This window comes from Pan paniscus, chromosome 13, assembly GCF_029289425.2.
Source record: "Pan paniscus chromosome 13, NHGRI_mPanPan1-v2.0_pri, whole genome shotgun sequence".
In the NCBI taxonomy this organism is placed as follows: domain Eukaryota; kingdom Metazoa; phylum Chordata; class Mammalia; order Primates; family Hominidae; genus Pan; species Pan paniscus.
Window position 1 is genome coordinate 105,878,970 of NC_073262.2, and position 17,251 is coordinate 105,896,220.

Here is a 17,251-nt window from a genome sequence, read left to right on the forward strand (position 1 = left end):
GAGATGAGAAGATCACTTGAGCTCAGGAGTTCAAGAACAGCTGAGAAACATGGTGAAACCCGTCTCTACAAAAAATAGAAAAATTAGCTGGCGTTGGTGGCACACAACTGTAGTCCCAGCTACTTGGGAGGCTGAGGTGGGAGAATGGCTTGAGCCTGGGAGGTGGAGGTTGCAGTGAGCTATGATCGTGCCATTGCAATCCAGCACTCTAGCCTGGGTGACAGAGCCGGAACCCTGACTCAAAAAAAAAAAAAAAAAAAAAGAGTTAAAGAGTTCCTAAGTCATTAGGTTACATTGCTCTGTATTATTTTTAAAATTCTACCTATTAGATAATAGTTATGTATATTTACCTATTTTCAGGTTTGGTCTGAGATTGGAAAAGGCTTTCTAGATGGGTCACTTGATAAAAATACGACTCGGAAAAAACAATATGAAGATGGTAAGTTTGGTCACTTAATTTTTAGTGAGGACAAAAAATAAATGTGCCCCAGTTTTAATAAAGTAATCTCTGAATAGTGAGATTAAAGGTCATTTATATTTTCTTTTTTTTTTTTTTGAGACAGAGTCTCGCTCTGTTGCCAGGCTGGAGTGCAGTGGTGCGATCTCGGCCACAGCAACCTCCGCCTCCCAGGTTCAAGCAATTCTCCTGCCTCAGCCTCCCGAGTAGCTGGGACCACAGGTGGGTGCCACCACGCCCAGCTAATTTTTGTATTTTTAGTAGAGACAGGGTGTCACCCTGTTGGCCAGGATGGTCTCGATCTCTTGACCTTGTGATCTGCCTGCCTTGGCCTCCCAAAGTGCTGGGATTACAGGCATGTGCCACTGTGCCCGGCCTATTTTTATTTTCTTTCTTTATGCTTTTTTCTATATTTTCTACAATGAAAGTTTTCTTTAACAGAAGCGAGGAAAAATAAGTTAGTAAAAGAAACTCTAGCACTGACTGCAGAATGAGAGTGTTGTAGAGCTGGTATACTCTACAGGATTAATGGAAAGTATAAGTGTACAATCTTAAGAAAGCAGTTTAATAATGCACACTAAGAACCATAAATAATGGATGAAATTATATGAAAGAAGACAATATTCATGAAGATATTTTTGTAGTACTGTTTCTGCAAGTAGAAAACCAGGAACAAACTAAAGGTTCAACATTATAGGAATTAGTAGGGAAATGTCAACATGATTAAATATTACGGATATTTATAAAAAATGGCAGCCATGGCAGCACATGCCTGTAGTCCCAGCTACTTGGGAGGCTGAGATGAGAGGATCACTTCAGCTCAGGATTTTGAGACCAGCCTGGGCAATGTAGTGAGAGACCCCATCTCAAAAAATTTTAAAAAATTAGCAACATAGGCCCAGTGTGGTAGCTCACACCTGCAATCCCAGCACTTTGGGAGGCTGAGGTAGGCAGATTACTTGAGGCCAGGAGTTCGAAACCAATCTGGCCAACATAGTGAAACCCTACCTCTACTAAAAAAATACAAAACATTAGCCGGGTGCAGCAGCGCACACCTGTAATCCCAGCTACTCAAAAGGCTGAGGCATGAGAACCGCTTGAACCCTGGAGGCAGAAGTTGCAGTGAGCTGAGATCATGCCACTGCACTCCAGCCTTGGTGAGAGAGTGAGACTCTTATCTCCAAAAAATAAAAAATAAAAAATTAGCAACCTAAAAAATTCTTGCCATTATAACATTGAATAAAAATATTTTCAATGTTGTTTGGCATTGATTTCAACTTTATACAATTTACACAGAAAAATAGCAATTTTAATGTAATGTAGTACCCCCAAATTAATTATTCTCCCTTATTTTTTTTTGTTCTGTATTCTCTGTCAGTGGTTGAACAATTATAAAGCTTTAATACTTTTTTTTAAAATAAATTTTTTTTTTTTTTTGAGACAGAGTCTCACTCTGTTGCCCAGACTGGAGTGCAGTGGTGCGGTCACGGCTCACTGCAACCTCTGCCTCCTGGATTCAAGCGATTCTTCTGCCTCAGCCTCCTGAGTAGCTGGGATTACAAGCGCCTGCCACCATGCCCGGCTCATTTTTGTATTTTCAGTAGAGATGGGGTTTCGCCATGTTGGCCAGACTGGTCTTGAACTCCTGACCTTGGGTGATCCGCCCGCCTCAGCCTCCCAAAGTGCTGGGATTACAGGTGTGAGCCACCACGCCCGGCCAATACTTTTATTCTAAGCTACCTCAATTCATTTTTTTGGAAGCATGCAGGATAAATTAAAATACAGAGACTGCATTAGAATACTGGATTGTTTTCTATACATTATAGTATTGCTTCACAGGATTCTCTTTCTTCACCCTTTCAACAAACATTTATTGAGGCTGTGCTAGGCCCTATTCTGTGCACAGGAGACAAAAATCCCTGTCCTCATTAGCTTACTGTTTTAGTGATTTTCTTGGTCCAACAGAAGTAAAAAAAGAAAAAAAAAGCCAGTTTAATTGACACATTTCCTGCTATCTTGTTTTTATGACCATTATGATTATCTTGATCAATGCATTTGGATTAATTCCCCTTGATAAAAAATGTATTTCAGAAATATTGGTTAAATTAACATGAAATGAAAATAATTTATATTCTTTGATTCTAAATAAATTGTCTGGCATAATGTGTTCCTTGGGCTGTAACATGGGCATAAATCAAATTTGAGCTTTTATTAGAAATGATTATGTTCTAGTATTTATAAAAATGGGATCCCATGACTGGATCAGAGCTTCCTTTGTTTAATTCCCAACCTGCTTTGCACATTAGAATCAGTTGGAGAACTTATAGCACAAAACCTGAAGATCAGACCTTATCCTAGACCAGTTTATTCAGAATCTGAGATCAGGGTGTCGTGGGCATCAGGTATTTTTGTAAAGGCTCTCCAGATTATTCTACTGTACTTGTAGGGTTGAGAATGTACAACAGTAGTTCCCAAACTTTGCTACACATTGAATCTTTTTAAAAATATTGAAGCCTGACTCCTACCTGTAAACATTCAGATTTAATTGATATGAGGTGTGACTTGTGCTTTACTGTTGTTTGAAAAAACTTCTCAGGTGATTCTAATGTGCAGCAAAGCCTGGGAACAACTTCTTTATAGTGTTAATAATTTCTTCTTTTCTTTTCTTTTTTTTTTTGTTTTTTTTTTTTGAGACTGAATCTCGCTTTATTGCCCAGGCTGGGTGAGATTGCAGTGGCGCAATCTCAGCTCATTGCAACCTCTGCCTCCCGGGTTCAAACGATTCTCGGGCCTCAGCCTCCCAAGTAGCTGGGATTACAGACGCCTGCCGCCGTGCTCAAATAATTTTTATAGTTTTAGTACAGACGGGGTTTCACCATGTTGGCCAGGCTTGTCTCAAACTCCTGACTTCAAGTGATCCACCCACCTCGGCCTCCCAAAGTGCTGGGATTACAGGCATGAGCCACCGTGCCTGGGAATAATTTCTCATTTTAATCACTAATGTGTATTATATTGATTCAATTCTATAAATATTTAATGTAGATCTGTGATATCCTGGCATGTTTTAGGTGCTGAGGAACCTAAACAAAATTTCTTGCCCTTGTGGCACCACATTCTAGTGGGAAGAGACAGACAGTAATCTAAATAAGTAAACTGAATAGTACATTAAAAGGTGAAAAATGCCGTAGACAAAAATAAAACCAGAAGGGGATAGGGAGTGCCGGGGGTTGGGAGATTGCAATTTTAAGTAATTATTAGGAAAGGCCTCACCAAGATGAGGTGACTTTTGAGTAAACACTTGCAAGAGATGAAACCACTCATGCAGAACATGTGGATACCCAGATGTTCAAAGGAAGAATATTCCATGTAGAGGAAAAGTAATTACAGAGTCCTTGAAGTAGGACTCTTCTGCTGTATTTGAAGTACAACAGGAAGGCCAGTATGGCTGGAATGAAGTGAGTGAGAAGAGGAGCAGAAGATGAGGTCAGAAAGACTGGAGACAGGAATGGGTTTTGTATGGCTTACAGACTATTGTGTGACTAGGTTGTTACTATGAGGTAGGAAGCCACTGGCAGGTTTTGAGCAGAGTTACAATCTGAGTTATGTTCTAAAAGGATCACTTTGACTGGTATGATAGACTGTATGGGTCCAGAGCAAAAGCAGGGAAACTAGTTAGAAGGCTGCTGCAATAAACCAGGCATGAGCGATAATGTGGCTTGGACCAAGTGGCAGGCAACAGAAAATATAGAACAAGAAAAAAAAAAGGAGGAAGAAAATAATTTGGTACTTTGAGGGTAGACCTACCAACACTGGCTGACAGATTAAAATTAGGGTATAAGGGAGAGGGAGACACCAAGGTTTTTGGCCTAGTTGCAAAAGGAGGTTGTCGGGAAATAAGATGGGGAAGACTATGGGAAGATCCAGGATTTGGGGGAAAGCTCAAGAGTTCAGTGTTTGGTATGCTTCAGACAACCAAGTGCAGAGGTTGAGTTTGTTATTAGAGTTAGATACATGAGTCTGGAGCTGAAGAGAAAGAAGTCCTGACTAGAAATACAGATTTGGAAGTGCACGGTACATATATTGCACTGAAAGCCTTGAGATTAGAGATCACCAGGTAGTGAATATAGATAGAAAAAGGAAAGAGGTCCCAAAACAGCCCTGTCCTTGAGCATTTCATTACTGAGAAATTCAAGAGATTGAAAAAGAATCAAAAAAGGAGACAGAATGAGCAGGCAGTAAAGTGGGAGGGAAGTGTGGAGTCTAGGGGAGTATAGTCCTGGGAACCACATGAAAAAGTGTTTCTTGGCCGGGCGTGGTGGCTCATGCCTGTAATCCCGGCACTTTGGAAGGCTGACATGGGCGGATCACAAGGTCAGGAGATGGAGACCATCCTGGCTAACACGGTGAAACCCCGTCTCTACTAAAAATATAAAAAATTAGCCGGGCGTGGTGGCACACGCCTATAGTCCCAGCTACTCAGGAGGCTGAGGCAGGAGAATCGTTTGAACCCGGGAGGCGGAGGTTGCAGTAAGCTGAGATTGCGCCACTGCACCCCAGCCTGGGTGACAGAGGAACACTCTGTCTCAAAAAAAAAAAAGAAAAGAAAAAGAAAAAGTGTTTCTTGGAGAGTACGTTATCAACATCATCAGTGATATGATAGGTCAAGTAAGATGAAGACTGAAACATTTGTGTATAATTTTATGGGCCATTGGATATCAGTTATTGATATCTTTTAGGTTTTTATTTTATATATTTATTTATTTAGAGATAAATAAAATATTTATTTATTTAGAGATAAAATATTTATTTAGAGATAAAATATTTATTTATTTAGAGATAAATAAAATATTTATTTATTTAGAGATAAATAAAATATTTATTTAGAGATAAATAAAATATTTATTTATTTAGAGATAAATAAAATATTTATTTATTTAGAGATAAATAAAATATTTATTTATTTATTCTCTCACCCAGGCTGGAGTGAAGTGGCACAATCTTGGCTCACTGCAACCTCTGCCGCCCAGGTTCAAGCGATTCTCCTGCCTCAGCCTCCTGAGTAACTGAGATTACAGGTGCCTGCCACTGAGCCCAGCTAATTTTTGTATTTTTAGTAGAGATGGGATTTTGCCATCTTGGCCAGGGTGGTCTTGAACTCCTGACCTCATGATTCACCTGCCTCGGCCTCCCAAAGTGCTGGGATTACAGGCATGAGCCACTGCGCCCAGCCTCTTTTAGGTTTTTAGAAATTTACTTTTCTGATTATCTCACATCTGTTTCTATCCCTAAATAAGTGATTCCTGATTTGGGAGAAGGAATGGAGTTAAGAAGACAGAATTTAGAAGGAAGGTGGATGATATCAGAGAAGAAAGGCTTATGTGTTTGGAGGCCTCTAAAGTGCTGGTATTAGGCCAGGCGCGGTGGCTCACGCCTGTAATCCCAGCACTTTAAGAGGCCGAGGCGGATGGATTGCTTGAGCCCAGGAGTTTGAGACCGGCCTGGCCAACACGGTGAAACCCCGTCTCTACCAAAAATACAAAAATTAGCTGGGCGTGGTGGCATCTCTGTATTCCCAGCTATTCGGGAGGCTGAGATGGGAGAATCACCTGAGCCTGGGAAGTCAAGGCTGCAGTAAGCCAAGATCACACCACTACACTGCAGCCTGGGCAACAGAGCAAGACTGTGTCTCAAAAATAAAAGAAAAAGTCAAGTGCTGGCATTGCTCTACTTCTTGACCTAGGTGGTTGGTGGTGATTTATAATTATTCCTTAAACTGTACTTACATGCTTTGTGCACTTTTTTGTATGTATGTTAAATTTGGCAAAAAAGGAAGAAAATGATGAGTTTAAACATAAATTAGCTTTCTTTGTTGTTGGTTACTAACTTTGAAGATTTTCTTCTTATAGTAACATTGCACAGAATTATTTTTTTAAAGTTCAGTCTCCACTAATGCTTGTATTCTAAAATTATTTTGTTTTTTTCTCTAAGCCCTCATGCAACTGGAGTCTGTTTTAAGGAACATCATAAAAGAACGAAAAGGAAGGAACTTCAGTCAACATATTTTCATTGACTCCTTAGTACAAGGGAACCTTAATGACCAACAGGTGATATAATTGTTAAATGTTTATCAGGTAAAAAAATAAGCCAGAGCCAGGCACAATGGCTCATGACTGTAGTCCCAGCTACTTGAGAGGGTGAGGTGGGAGGATCACTTGAACCCAAGAGATCAAGGCCAACTTGGGCAATATAGCAAGACGCCATCTATAAAAAATAATGATAATCACACATATATACAGTGTGCTTTTCATTCACTTTAATCCAGATACCCTCCTAGAGTTCAGTGGCTTAAGAGAAGCATCATACATGTTTTTTTGGGTTTTTTGTTGTTGTTGTTGTTTTGAGATGGAGTCTCGCTATGTCGCCAGGCTGGAGTGCAGTGGCACGATCTCTGCTCACTGCAACCTCCACCTCCTGGGTTCAAGCGATTCTCCTGCCTCAGCCTCCCAAGTAGCTGGGACTACAGACGCGCACCACCACGCCCAGATAATTTTTCTGTATTTTTAGTAGAGACGGAGTTTCACCTTGTTGGCCAGGATGGTCTCTATCTCTTTCACATCATGATCCGCCCACCTTGGCCTCCCAAAGTGCTGGGATTACAGGTGTGAGCCACTGCACCGAGCTGCATCATACATCTTTTATTGTACATCATTGGTAGTACAAGTACTTGGTCTCTATTATTTAGCTCTTTGAGGCAGCTGTATATTATTTAATATTATTAAATTGAGCCAAAATTCTTGAATTACAAAAGAGGAGAAGGACTTGTGTTAGGTGTATTAGACTAAATCACTTTGCCTGCTTGACCAGGTGTGGCAGTGTGGCTTGTTGACAATACTGCCAACATACCACTGCATTTGTGGTATTGTCAGGCCAGTGAGGTGAGTTGTTATTGCCACACCTCTTCATTGTAGGAATCTTCTGCCTCACTGTACACATGCAAGTCCTTGTAGCCAGAAGTAGTTTGATATATGTTGGTGCAGAAATTGAATTTGGCTTCCAGGACAGGGATGAGATCTTCTGTCCTATTTCTGAGGCTTCATTGCTGTTTACTAGGCTAAGCCAGAAAAATAGGACTGAGTTTGTTTACCAAAGTAGATCATGAACCAGTAATATTCACAACAAATACCCTGATTTGATCATTACATGTTGTATACATGTACCGAAAATCACTTGTACTCCCAAAATACATACAACTATAGTTTATCAATTTTAAAAATATTTTTAAAAAGCAGTGTGGTATTTAGATTGGTATTCACATTATACAGATTTGGTTTTTTGTTTTAATGAAAACATCAAAATGAAATAATATACTTTTTTTTTCATTGACACTAATTTTATGCTGTAGATTATTTTAGCAGGGCCTAATATAGGCTACCTTACATTTTTCACACTTTCTAAACTTAGTTTTGTTTCCTAGATCCTAGAAGACAGTATGATATTTTCTCTGGCCAGTTGCATAATAACTGCAAAATGTAAGTATAAATTGATTTCTTTTTCAGAGGAATTACTAAATATATAGGCTGAGCACAGTGGCTCACACCTGTAATCCCAACACCTGGGGAGGCTGAGGTGGGAGATTGCTTGAGGCCAGGAGTTGGAGGCCAGCTCAGAAAACAGAGACCCTCTCTACAAAAAAAATAAGTTAACTGAGCATGATGGCCCGTGCCTGTAGTCTCAGCTGCTCAAGAGGATGAATCACGAGGATGGAGGCTACAGTGAACTGTGATTGTGCACTCCAGCCTGAAAACAGAGTGAGACCCTGTCTCAAAGAAAACAAGGCCAGGCATGGCAACTCACACCTGTAATCCCAGCACTTTTTGGGAGGCCAGGGCAGGAGGATCACTTGAGCCCAGGAGTTCGAGACCAGTCTGGGCAACATAGTGAGACCTCGTCTCTGCTAAAAATAACAATTAGCTGGGTGTGGTGGCGCATGCCTGTGGTTGCAGCTACTCGGGAAGCTGAGGCAGGATCATCACTTGAGCCCAAGAGATTGAAGCTGCAGTGAGTGATGGTCACACTATTGCATTCCAGCCTGGGCAACAGAGCAAGACTGTCTCAAAACAAACAAACAAAAATAAAACACTGTTTAGAGGACTTCTTTATAATTTTTCCCTCTTTTTTAGTCTTGTTTTAAAGGGCTGACTCACATAAGTGCTTTTTTTCTTAACCCCAAGTGCTTAAAGCCACCTCTGAAAATAGCCATAAATTTCTTGACACATTTTATGGATTGTGAATTCTTGTTAGTGCCTTTAAAATGAACTGCTGTTGACACCTTTCCAACCAAAACAGTGAGCTTTTCATTTCCTGCTGCTGCTTTCCACTTTGACTCCAAGCTAGTCTGCTATTACTAAGGTCTACCAACAAGAGTATATAGGCCACAGAAATCACGATTTAAAAGAACTCCTCTCGTTGGAATTGAAGGTGATTTTTATGTAAAATTGTAAAATATTTGATATGTTTCTAAGTTTCCTCACTTGGTTTTTAGATTGGTGGAGTACCATTTATTTATATAGTATTTATAAAAAATACTTCAATAGGCATAAAAATATACTAAGATAAAAATACTTAAAGGAAGTATTAGGGGACCAGGGAAGGTGGCTCACAGCTATAATGCCAGCACTCTGGGAGGCCGAGGTGGATGAATCACTGGAGCCCAGAAATTTGGGACCAGCCTGGGCAACACAGCGGAAACCCATCTCTATAAAAAATTCAAAAATTAGCCAGGCCTGGTGGCACACACTTGTAATCCCAGTTATGTAAGGAAGGCTAAGGTGGGAGGATCACCTAAGCCCAGGAGGTTGAGGTTGCAGTGAGCCATGATCGCACCACTGGACTGCAGCCTGGGTGACAGAGTGAGACCCTGTCAAAAAACAAAAGGAGGCCAGGCATGGTGACTCATGCCTGTAATCCCAGCACTATGGGAGGCTGAGGTGGGCAGATCACAAGGTCAGGAGTTCGAGACCAGCCTGACCAACATGGTGAAACCCTGTCTCTACTAAAAATACAAAAATTAGCTAGGTGTGGGGGCACATGCCTGTAATCTGAGCTACTGAGGAGGCTGAGGCAAAAGAATCGCTTGAACCCCAGAGGCAGAGGTTGCAGTGAGCTGAGATCGCACCACTGCACTCCAGCCTGGGTGACAGAGCGACACTCTGTCTCAAAAAAAAACAAAAAACAAAAGGAAGTATTAGGACATGAATTTAAATTTTAGAAAATTTGTGTTCACTTGAAGGATTTCATTTATATCCCTTAATGTTTAAGGAAGCTTTCTTTAAAAGGATACAAATGTAAACTTCCCATAAATTTTTCTTCTTTAACATATAGAAATGTCCAGATACTATAGATGACTAAATTGAATTTAGGTAAGCATATGTCAAAAATAATGTATTCAACCTTTTTTTTTTTTTTTTTTGAGACGGAGTTTTGCTCTTGTCACCCAGGCTGTAGTGCAATTGCGCGATCTCAGGTCACTGCAACCTCCACCTCCTCGATTCAAGTGATTCTCCTGCCTTAGCCCCCTGAGTAGCTGGGATTACAGGCGCCTGCAACTATGCTTGGCTAATTTTTGTATTTTAAGTAGAGACCATGTTGGCCAAGCTGGTCTTGAACTGACCTCAGGTGCTCCACCTGCCTCGGCCTCCCAAGGTGCTAGGATTACAGTCGTGAGCCACCACGTCCTGCCTTATTCAACCTTTTTTTAAAAATGCCTATTTGTTTGGTCCAGTGGTGCACACTTGTCCCAGCTACATTGGAGGCTGAGGTGGGAGGATTGCGTGAGCCCCAGGAGTTTGCCTAACTTGGGCAATAAAACAAGACCCCAGCTTAAAAAAATTAGTATAAAAATAGATTTAAAATCCTTGTTTTTAAAACGCATTACATTAAACCTAATATGTCTTTGCTAAAGACCTTTAAAAATCTAAATCACTTGTGCTCCGGACACCAAGAAAAGTGACTATTTCCAAGGTTGAATTAATATTTTAATCTTATTTTCAGTTTTTAGGGAGATTTTAGGAGTATTGCTATGTATTTGGATGTAGGTTAGTGGTCTTTTAAGGCTCCTCCGAAGTTTTTGAGAGAGTAGATAAATAAGAAACCTTAATAAGTCCTTACTCTGCCCCTTATTAGCCTTGGGCAAGATACTTATCTCTGCATTTTCCTCCTTTTCTAAAATAGAAGTTTAGCTCCAGATGACCTTCCAAGTTATCTCTAAGCTATGAAATTGTGTCTGATTCAGTGTTGTATTTAAAACACATTAAGTGGCTTAAAATCACATTTTAAAGCTATTTTCAGTCATCATTTTTAAGAGTCCTACAAAGGAACCAGTGTGACAGGCTGGGCAATATAGTGGGACACAATCTCTACAAAAAAAATAATAAATTGTAGTTAACTGTGCATGGTGGCATGTGCCTGTAGTCCCAACTACTTGGGAAGCTGAAGTGGGAGGATCAGTTTAGCCAGGAGATCAAGGCCTCAAGTGAGCCGTGATCACTACCACTGCACTCCAGCCTGGGTGACAGAGTGTGACCCTATCTAAAAAAAAACCCACAAACCAAAAGTCAATGTGAGAATTTTTTTTTTTTTTTTTTTTGAGGCAGAGTCTCGCTCTGTCGCCCAGGCTGGAGTGCAGTGGTGCAATCTCGGCTCACTGCAACCTCCACCTCCCAGGTTCAAGCGATTCTCCTGCCTCAGCCTCCCAAGTAGCTGGGACTACAGGCGCCCACTACCACACCTGGCTAATTTTTTGTATTTTTAGTAGAGACGAGGTTTCACTGTGTTGGCCAGGCTGATCTCGAACTCCTGACCTTGTGATCTGCCCACCTTGGCCTCCCAAAGTGCTGAGATTACAGGCGTGAGCCACCACACCCAGCCAATGTGAGATTATTAAATTCATATTGTTATATTAATTTTTTTTTTTTTTTTTGAGACTGAGTCTTGCTCTGTCACCAGGCTGGAGTGCAGTGGCGCCATCTCGGCTCACTGCAACCTCTGCCTCCCGGGTTCAAGCAATTCTCCTGCCTCAGCCTTCCAAGTAGCTGGGACTAGAGGCGCGTGCCACCACGCCCAGCTAATTTTTGTATTTTTAGTAGAGACAGGGTTTCACCATGTTGGCCAGGATGGTCTCGTTCTCTTGACCTTGTGATCTGCCCGCCTCGGCCTCCCAAAGTGCTGGGATTACAGGTGTGAGCCACTGCATCCGGCCTGTTATATTAATTTTAAGTGATAATATAGTCAAACAGAGTACAGGACTGACCACTGTGTGCAAATCTTTGTGGTGACTCCTTCAGTTGTATATTACTCTATGTTGTAAAATTGTGTGACATACATATTGTACACTGCACAAGTTTTCACATCACTTGTAAAATAGCAATTCTACAGTTCACTCAGAAGCCATAATGAAGAGGCATATGTAGGGAAAAGTTAAGGACAGGCAGTCACTCATGTTTTTTGTGAACTCTAGATATAAGAAAACTAATTAGAGTAATTGCGTACCAGGTTACTACTGATTTTAATGGTAACAATATTGGTAATAAGGTGAATCAGGCAAACTTTTTTTTATAAATTAACTTTGAGATAAGTTTAAGTTAACCCTTAGCGCAGGAAAGAGATCATTGGTAAGTAAAGTACAAGTTACTAGAAGGATATTAAAAAGTATTTGACACAGGAACAATAGAGCTACAGATGGTGTCAGCTCAAACATATTCTAGGGAAAGAGGTAGTATATAAGTTCAGAAGTTTCCATTCTTTTAATAGTTATGATCCCAGTGTATTACTAAAGGAAATATAACTACTCTTTTTCCTCTGTTTTTTTCTCAACATGTAATTTCTTTACATTTTCATTTCTTCTGGTTTTTTTCTCAACATGTAATTTCTTTACATTTTCATTTCCTCAGTGAATACAATCCATAAACCAGTTTAAGCTAAAGTAAGCCATGAGCCAGTGATCTTCCCATTTTGGCGTTGAGATAAATTCGATATTCCATTTGTTAAAAGTACAGATGTTTGGACATTACCACAAACCTACTGAACCAGAATTTGTGAATGTGAGGTTATAGCATCAGCCATTTCCCAGGTGGTTTTTGAGAACCACTGCTTTTTTTTTTTTTTTTTTGAGACAGGATCTCACTTGATTGCCCAGGGTGGAGTGCAGTGGCACGGTCACAGCTCACTGCAGCCTCAACCTCCTGGGCTCAAGTGATCATCCCATCTCAGTCTCCCAAGTAGCTGGGACTATAGGCACACACCACCACACCCAGGTGATTTTTGAGTTTTTTGTAGAGATGGGGTTTTGCCATGTTGCCCAGACTAGTCTTGAACTCCTGAGCCTATGCAATCCCCCAGCTTCAGATTCCCTCCCAAAGTGATCCCCTCCGTGTGATCCCCTCCCGAAGTGCTGGGGTTACAGGTGTGAGCCACCACGTCTGGTTGAGAACTGTTGTAAGCAATAACCACTCACAAATTTTGAGCCAGTGTATTTACCATCACAAGTAAATATTTTAGAATATTGATTTATCGATAAATCTGCTAGCTTGATTTGTCTGAATTATTTCATTAGTGCTCCTAAGTGAACTGATAAATCGGCCTAATAAGGTTGAGTGCATGAGATAATCCATTGCAATAGCCAACATTGAGCACTCCTACAGATATGATATTTATTTATTATCATAACTATTTTACCTAAGGTAAAATTAAGTGGCTCCAGTTACTTACCAGTTTTAAGAAAGAAGGCATCCAGATTACACTATGTCTGTTGGAGGGCATTCTGTAAATATTGATGTTCCATATAATGAAATATAAACCCTGTGAAGAATTTTACTTTTTAGTAGCACTTATATATCTTCTATATCATGGGAGAAAAAAAGCAAATACAAAAATCCCACCCTAAATAAGTCGTTTTTTTCTTATTCTATACCCAAGCCACGAGTTAGCTATTTTCATTGTTATTCATATAATGTTTGACCTAGTGTGTACCTGGGCAATCTGTTTTTTAACCACCTTTGAAGAAGTTCAAAAAAAATTATATGAAGAGATAAACCAAGTTTTTGGAAATGGTCCTGTTACTCCAGAGAAAATTGAGCAGCTCAGGTAAGAACACAATAAAAAGAGGAGATTATTAAAAGGTAAATTTGAACTGGTTTATCTAATTTAAAGCTATTGTTGCTATCTAGGAAAGCTACATATTTTTATAGGACTTAAAGTATTTATATGTAGATTTTATTAGGTAAATGAATCTGCTTTTTAAAATCATAAGGTTGTGTGGGAAATGTTTAACTTAGCCTGTGAAATAGTACTAATGAAGTCAAGCAAGTATGACACTCATACTTTGTTGATGGTAATAAAAAATAGACAGCCACATTAGATAATAATATAGTAGGCTTGACCGGGCGTGGTGGCTCACACCTGTAATCTCAGCACTTTGGGAGGCCAAGGTGGGTGGATCACTTAAGCCTAGTAGTTCAAGGCCAGCTTGGGCAACACGGAAATGCAAAATATTGGCCAGATGTGCTGGGACGTGCCTGTAGTCCAAGCTACTCAGGAGGCTTAGGTGGGAGGATCACCTCAGCTCAGGAGGTCGAGGCTACAGTGATTGCATCACTGCACTCCAGCCTGGGTTACAGAGCAAGACCCTGTCTCAAAAGAAAAGAAAACAATAGAAAACAATATGATAGGCTCTTTAAAAGTTCAACATACACTTATATGACCCAGCAGTTCCACTCCTTAGAATTTCATTCCAAGATAAATGAAAACATGACTACACAAAGTCCTGTTTGCATATATTCATAGCAGTATTATTCAAAATAGCCCCAAATTGGGAGTAGTTCAAATGTTCAACTGGTAAATAGATAAACAAATTGTGGTATTACCATACCATAGAATACTACCAAGTAATAAAAAGGAACACCGTATCAATACACACAACAACACAGATGAATCTTAGTGATTTAAGGGAAAGAAGTGAAACATAAAATACTGGCTACTGTATGATTTCCTTTGTGTGAAATTCTAGAAAAGGCAAACTGTGGTGATAAAAAGCATACTGTTGGAGGCTAGGAATGGGGATCAACTACAAAGGGGCATGAAGAAAATGAAACTATCATATATTACTTGTGGTTGTAGTTACACAACTGTATACAATTACTAAAATTCAAACCGTACAGGTAAAATGGGTTAATTTTATTGCATATAACTATACCTTAATTTAATTTTTTTTTAATTGCAACTGTGATTGCTTCTGGGTTAGAAGTCTGAGACTGGGTAGCAAGCAACCCTATCTTGGAGCATAAAATCAACTATAGAAAAGATAGAGTGGCTGGGCGCAGTGGCCCACACCTGTAATCCCACCAATTTGGGAGGCCAAGTTAAGAGGATCACCTGAGCCCAGGAGTGCAAGACCAGCCAGAGCAACATGGCAAAACCCTATCTCTAAAAAAAAAATACAAAAAATTAGCCAGGGATGGTGGTGCATGCCTGTAGTCCTAGCTACTCAGGAGGCTGTTATAGGAGAATCACCTGAGCCCAGGAAGTCCAGGCTGCAGTGAGCTACGATCACACCACTACACTCCATCCTGGTGACAGTGAGACCCTATCTCAAAAAAAAAAAAAGAAAAAAGAAAAGATAACCACTGGAAAGAACTAGGAGGCTTTTAAATGTTGGAAGTTTTATTTATTACATTGACTGTAACTATTATTTTAAAAGTAATACTAGTTGTCTTTTGAAGTTTTTATCATACCAAAGTGTATGAAGTAGAAGGTGAGGTTCCTTTGTAAATGTGCCCTTAAGCCTGTAACAGTTGGGCTAGGCGCAGTGACTCATGCTTATAATCCCAGCAATTTGGGAGGCTGAGGCTGGAGGATTGCTTGAGCCCAGGAGTTTGAGACCATTCACGGCAACATAGTGGGAGCCTGTCTCTACAAAATATTTAAAAATTAGCCAGACATAAAGGCATGTGCCTATGGTTACAACTACTAGGGAGGCTGAGGTGGGAGGATCACTTGAGCTTGGGAGGTTGAGGCTGCAGCATGATAGAGTGTCACTGCACTCCAGCCTGGGCAACAGAGCAAGAACCTATCTCTTAAAAATAAATAAGTAAATAAATAATTTTTTAAAGTTTAAGCTCTAATATAGCTTATGAAGCATTTCAAAAGCTGGGCCTTGTGTACTCCCACCTTATCCTCACTTGTGCCTCTTCATAGCTTTCAGTTTAGCTCTACTCAAAGTCTTCAGTTTCTCATCTCCTGTCCTGGCTTTTGCACAAACTACTCCTCTGTATAGATTCTCTTTTCGTCTCTTCTTTAGTTAAGTCCGGGTTTTGGTTTTTGGTTTTGGGGTGGAGTGTTTTTTTATCGTCGGTGGTGGTTTGAGTTTTTTTTTTTTTAATGTTGTTGTTGTTGTTCGCAGGTTTCAGCCTGTGTTTATTTCTCTCTCTCTCTCTTTTTTTTTTTTTTTCAGATGCAGTCCCTTTCTGTCACCCAGGCAGGATTGCAGTGGCGCAATCTCAGCTCACTGCACCCTCCACCTCCTGGGTTCAAACGATTCTCATGCCGCAGCTTTCCAAGTAGTTGGAATTACAGGCATGCACCACCATACCTAGCTATTTTTTGTACTTTTAGTAGACACAGGGTTTTACCATGTTGGCCAGGCTGGTCTCGAACTCCTGGCCTCAAGTGATCCACCCGCCTCTGGCTCCCAAAATGCTGGGATTACAGACATGTGCCACCACGCCCCAGCCCAGCCTGTGTTTATTTCTCTACAAAGCCCTTTCCCTAGAGTAGCTGCTCCTGCCTTATATTCCAGTAATACCCTGAACTTCCTTTATAACATGTGCTATACTTAATTGTTCATCCTTTATGTCCTATCCAATCTGCCTCCCCACTGCCAACTAGATTCTGAACCCCTTTGATGATGTATCTCTTGTTTATTGTTGTAGCTCAGTATCTAGCACAGTGCTTCACATGCAGCAGGTACGCAATAAATATTTATACAGAGGAAAGGAAGGAAGAATGTTTCCCCTTTTGATTTTGTTGTTTTTGATGTTACAAACAATTAACACTTCTGTGCTTACATCTTTACTAATATTTCCAAATATTTCTGTATAATAAGGTCCTAGAAGTGAGCTTCTAGTTGAAGGATGTATGCAGTAGGACAGTGGTTAAGATTTGAATCCTGTCAACACAACTTACCTGCTATGTGATCTTAAATAACTGCCTCTGATTTTAATCTGTAAAATTAGAATAATAATAGCACCCATGGGTTTCTTGTAAGGATTCGATAAGATCCTGTATATAAAGTATTTAAGTGAACTGACTCATAGCAAGATTGCAATACATTTTAGTTTTTATTCTCGTTGTGATGTACACTTAAGAGTTTGATATATATTGCCAAATTATGCTTCTGAAAGGTTTTACCAGTTTATACTTCCACCAATTGGATATGAGAATGTCTTTTTCTCCATCTTTTTCTAGTAATATCTGCTCTCATTCTTTTTCATCTTTGTCAATCTGGCAAGTAAAAAAAATGCTATGATTGGCAATCTTTAAGTTGTTAATTAAGTTGAGTATCATTTCATATGTCTTCAGGCCATTTGTAAGTTTTTGTGAATTGCTTTTTGTATTCTCCGTCCCTGTTTCTATGGGATTGTTGGATTATTTTAATTACTTTTAAAGAGGTTTTATACATTAAAGATATATTTACTGAAAATATTTTTCCTAGTTATCTTTAGAAATATGTAAACAAAATGT

General features: G+C 39.9%; 1 protein-coding gene across 5 annotated transcripts in view; it reads left to right on the forward strand.

Annotated features, from left to right (window-relative positions):
* CYP20A1 (cytochrome P450 family 20 subfamily A member 1) overlaps nucleotides 1–17,251 on the forward strand; it is a 67,390-nt gene that overhangs the window by 34,520 nt on the left and 15,619 nt on the right. For all 5 annotated transcript variants that reach the window (XM_008974217.5, XM_034954836.3, XM_003820773.5 and 2 more), the window contains 4 exons: nucleotides 361–439; nucleotides 6,446–6,561; nucleotides 7,932–7,986; nucleotides 13,477–13,597. In XM_008974217.5, coding sequence (XP_008972465.1) covers nucleotides 361–439; nucleotides 6,446–6,561; nucleotides 7,932–7,986; nucleotides 13,477–13,597 — 371 coding nt within the window. The remainder of the gene's footprint in view (nucleotides 1–360; nucleotides 440–6,445; nucleotides 6,562–7,931; nucleotides 7,987–13,476; nucleotides 13,598–17,251) is intronic.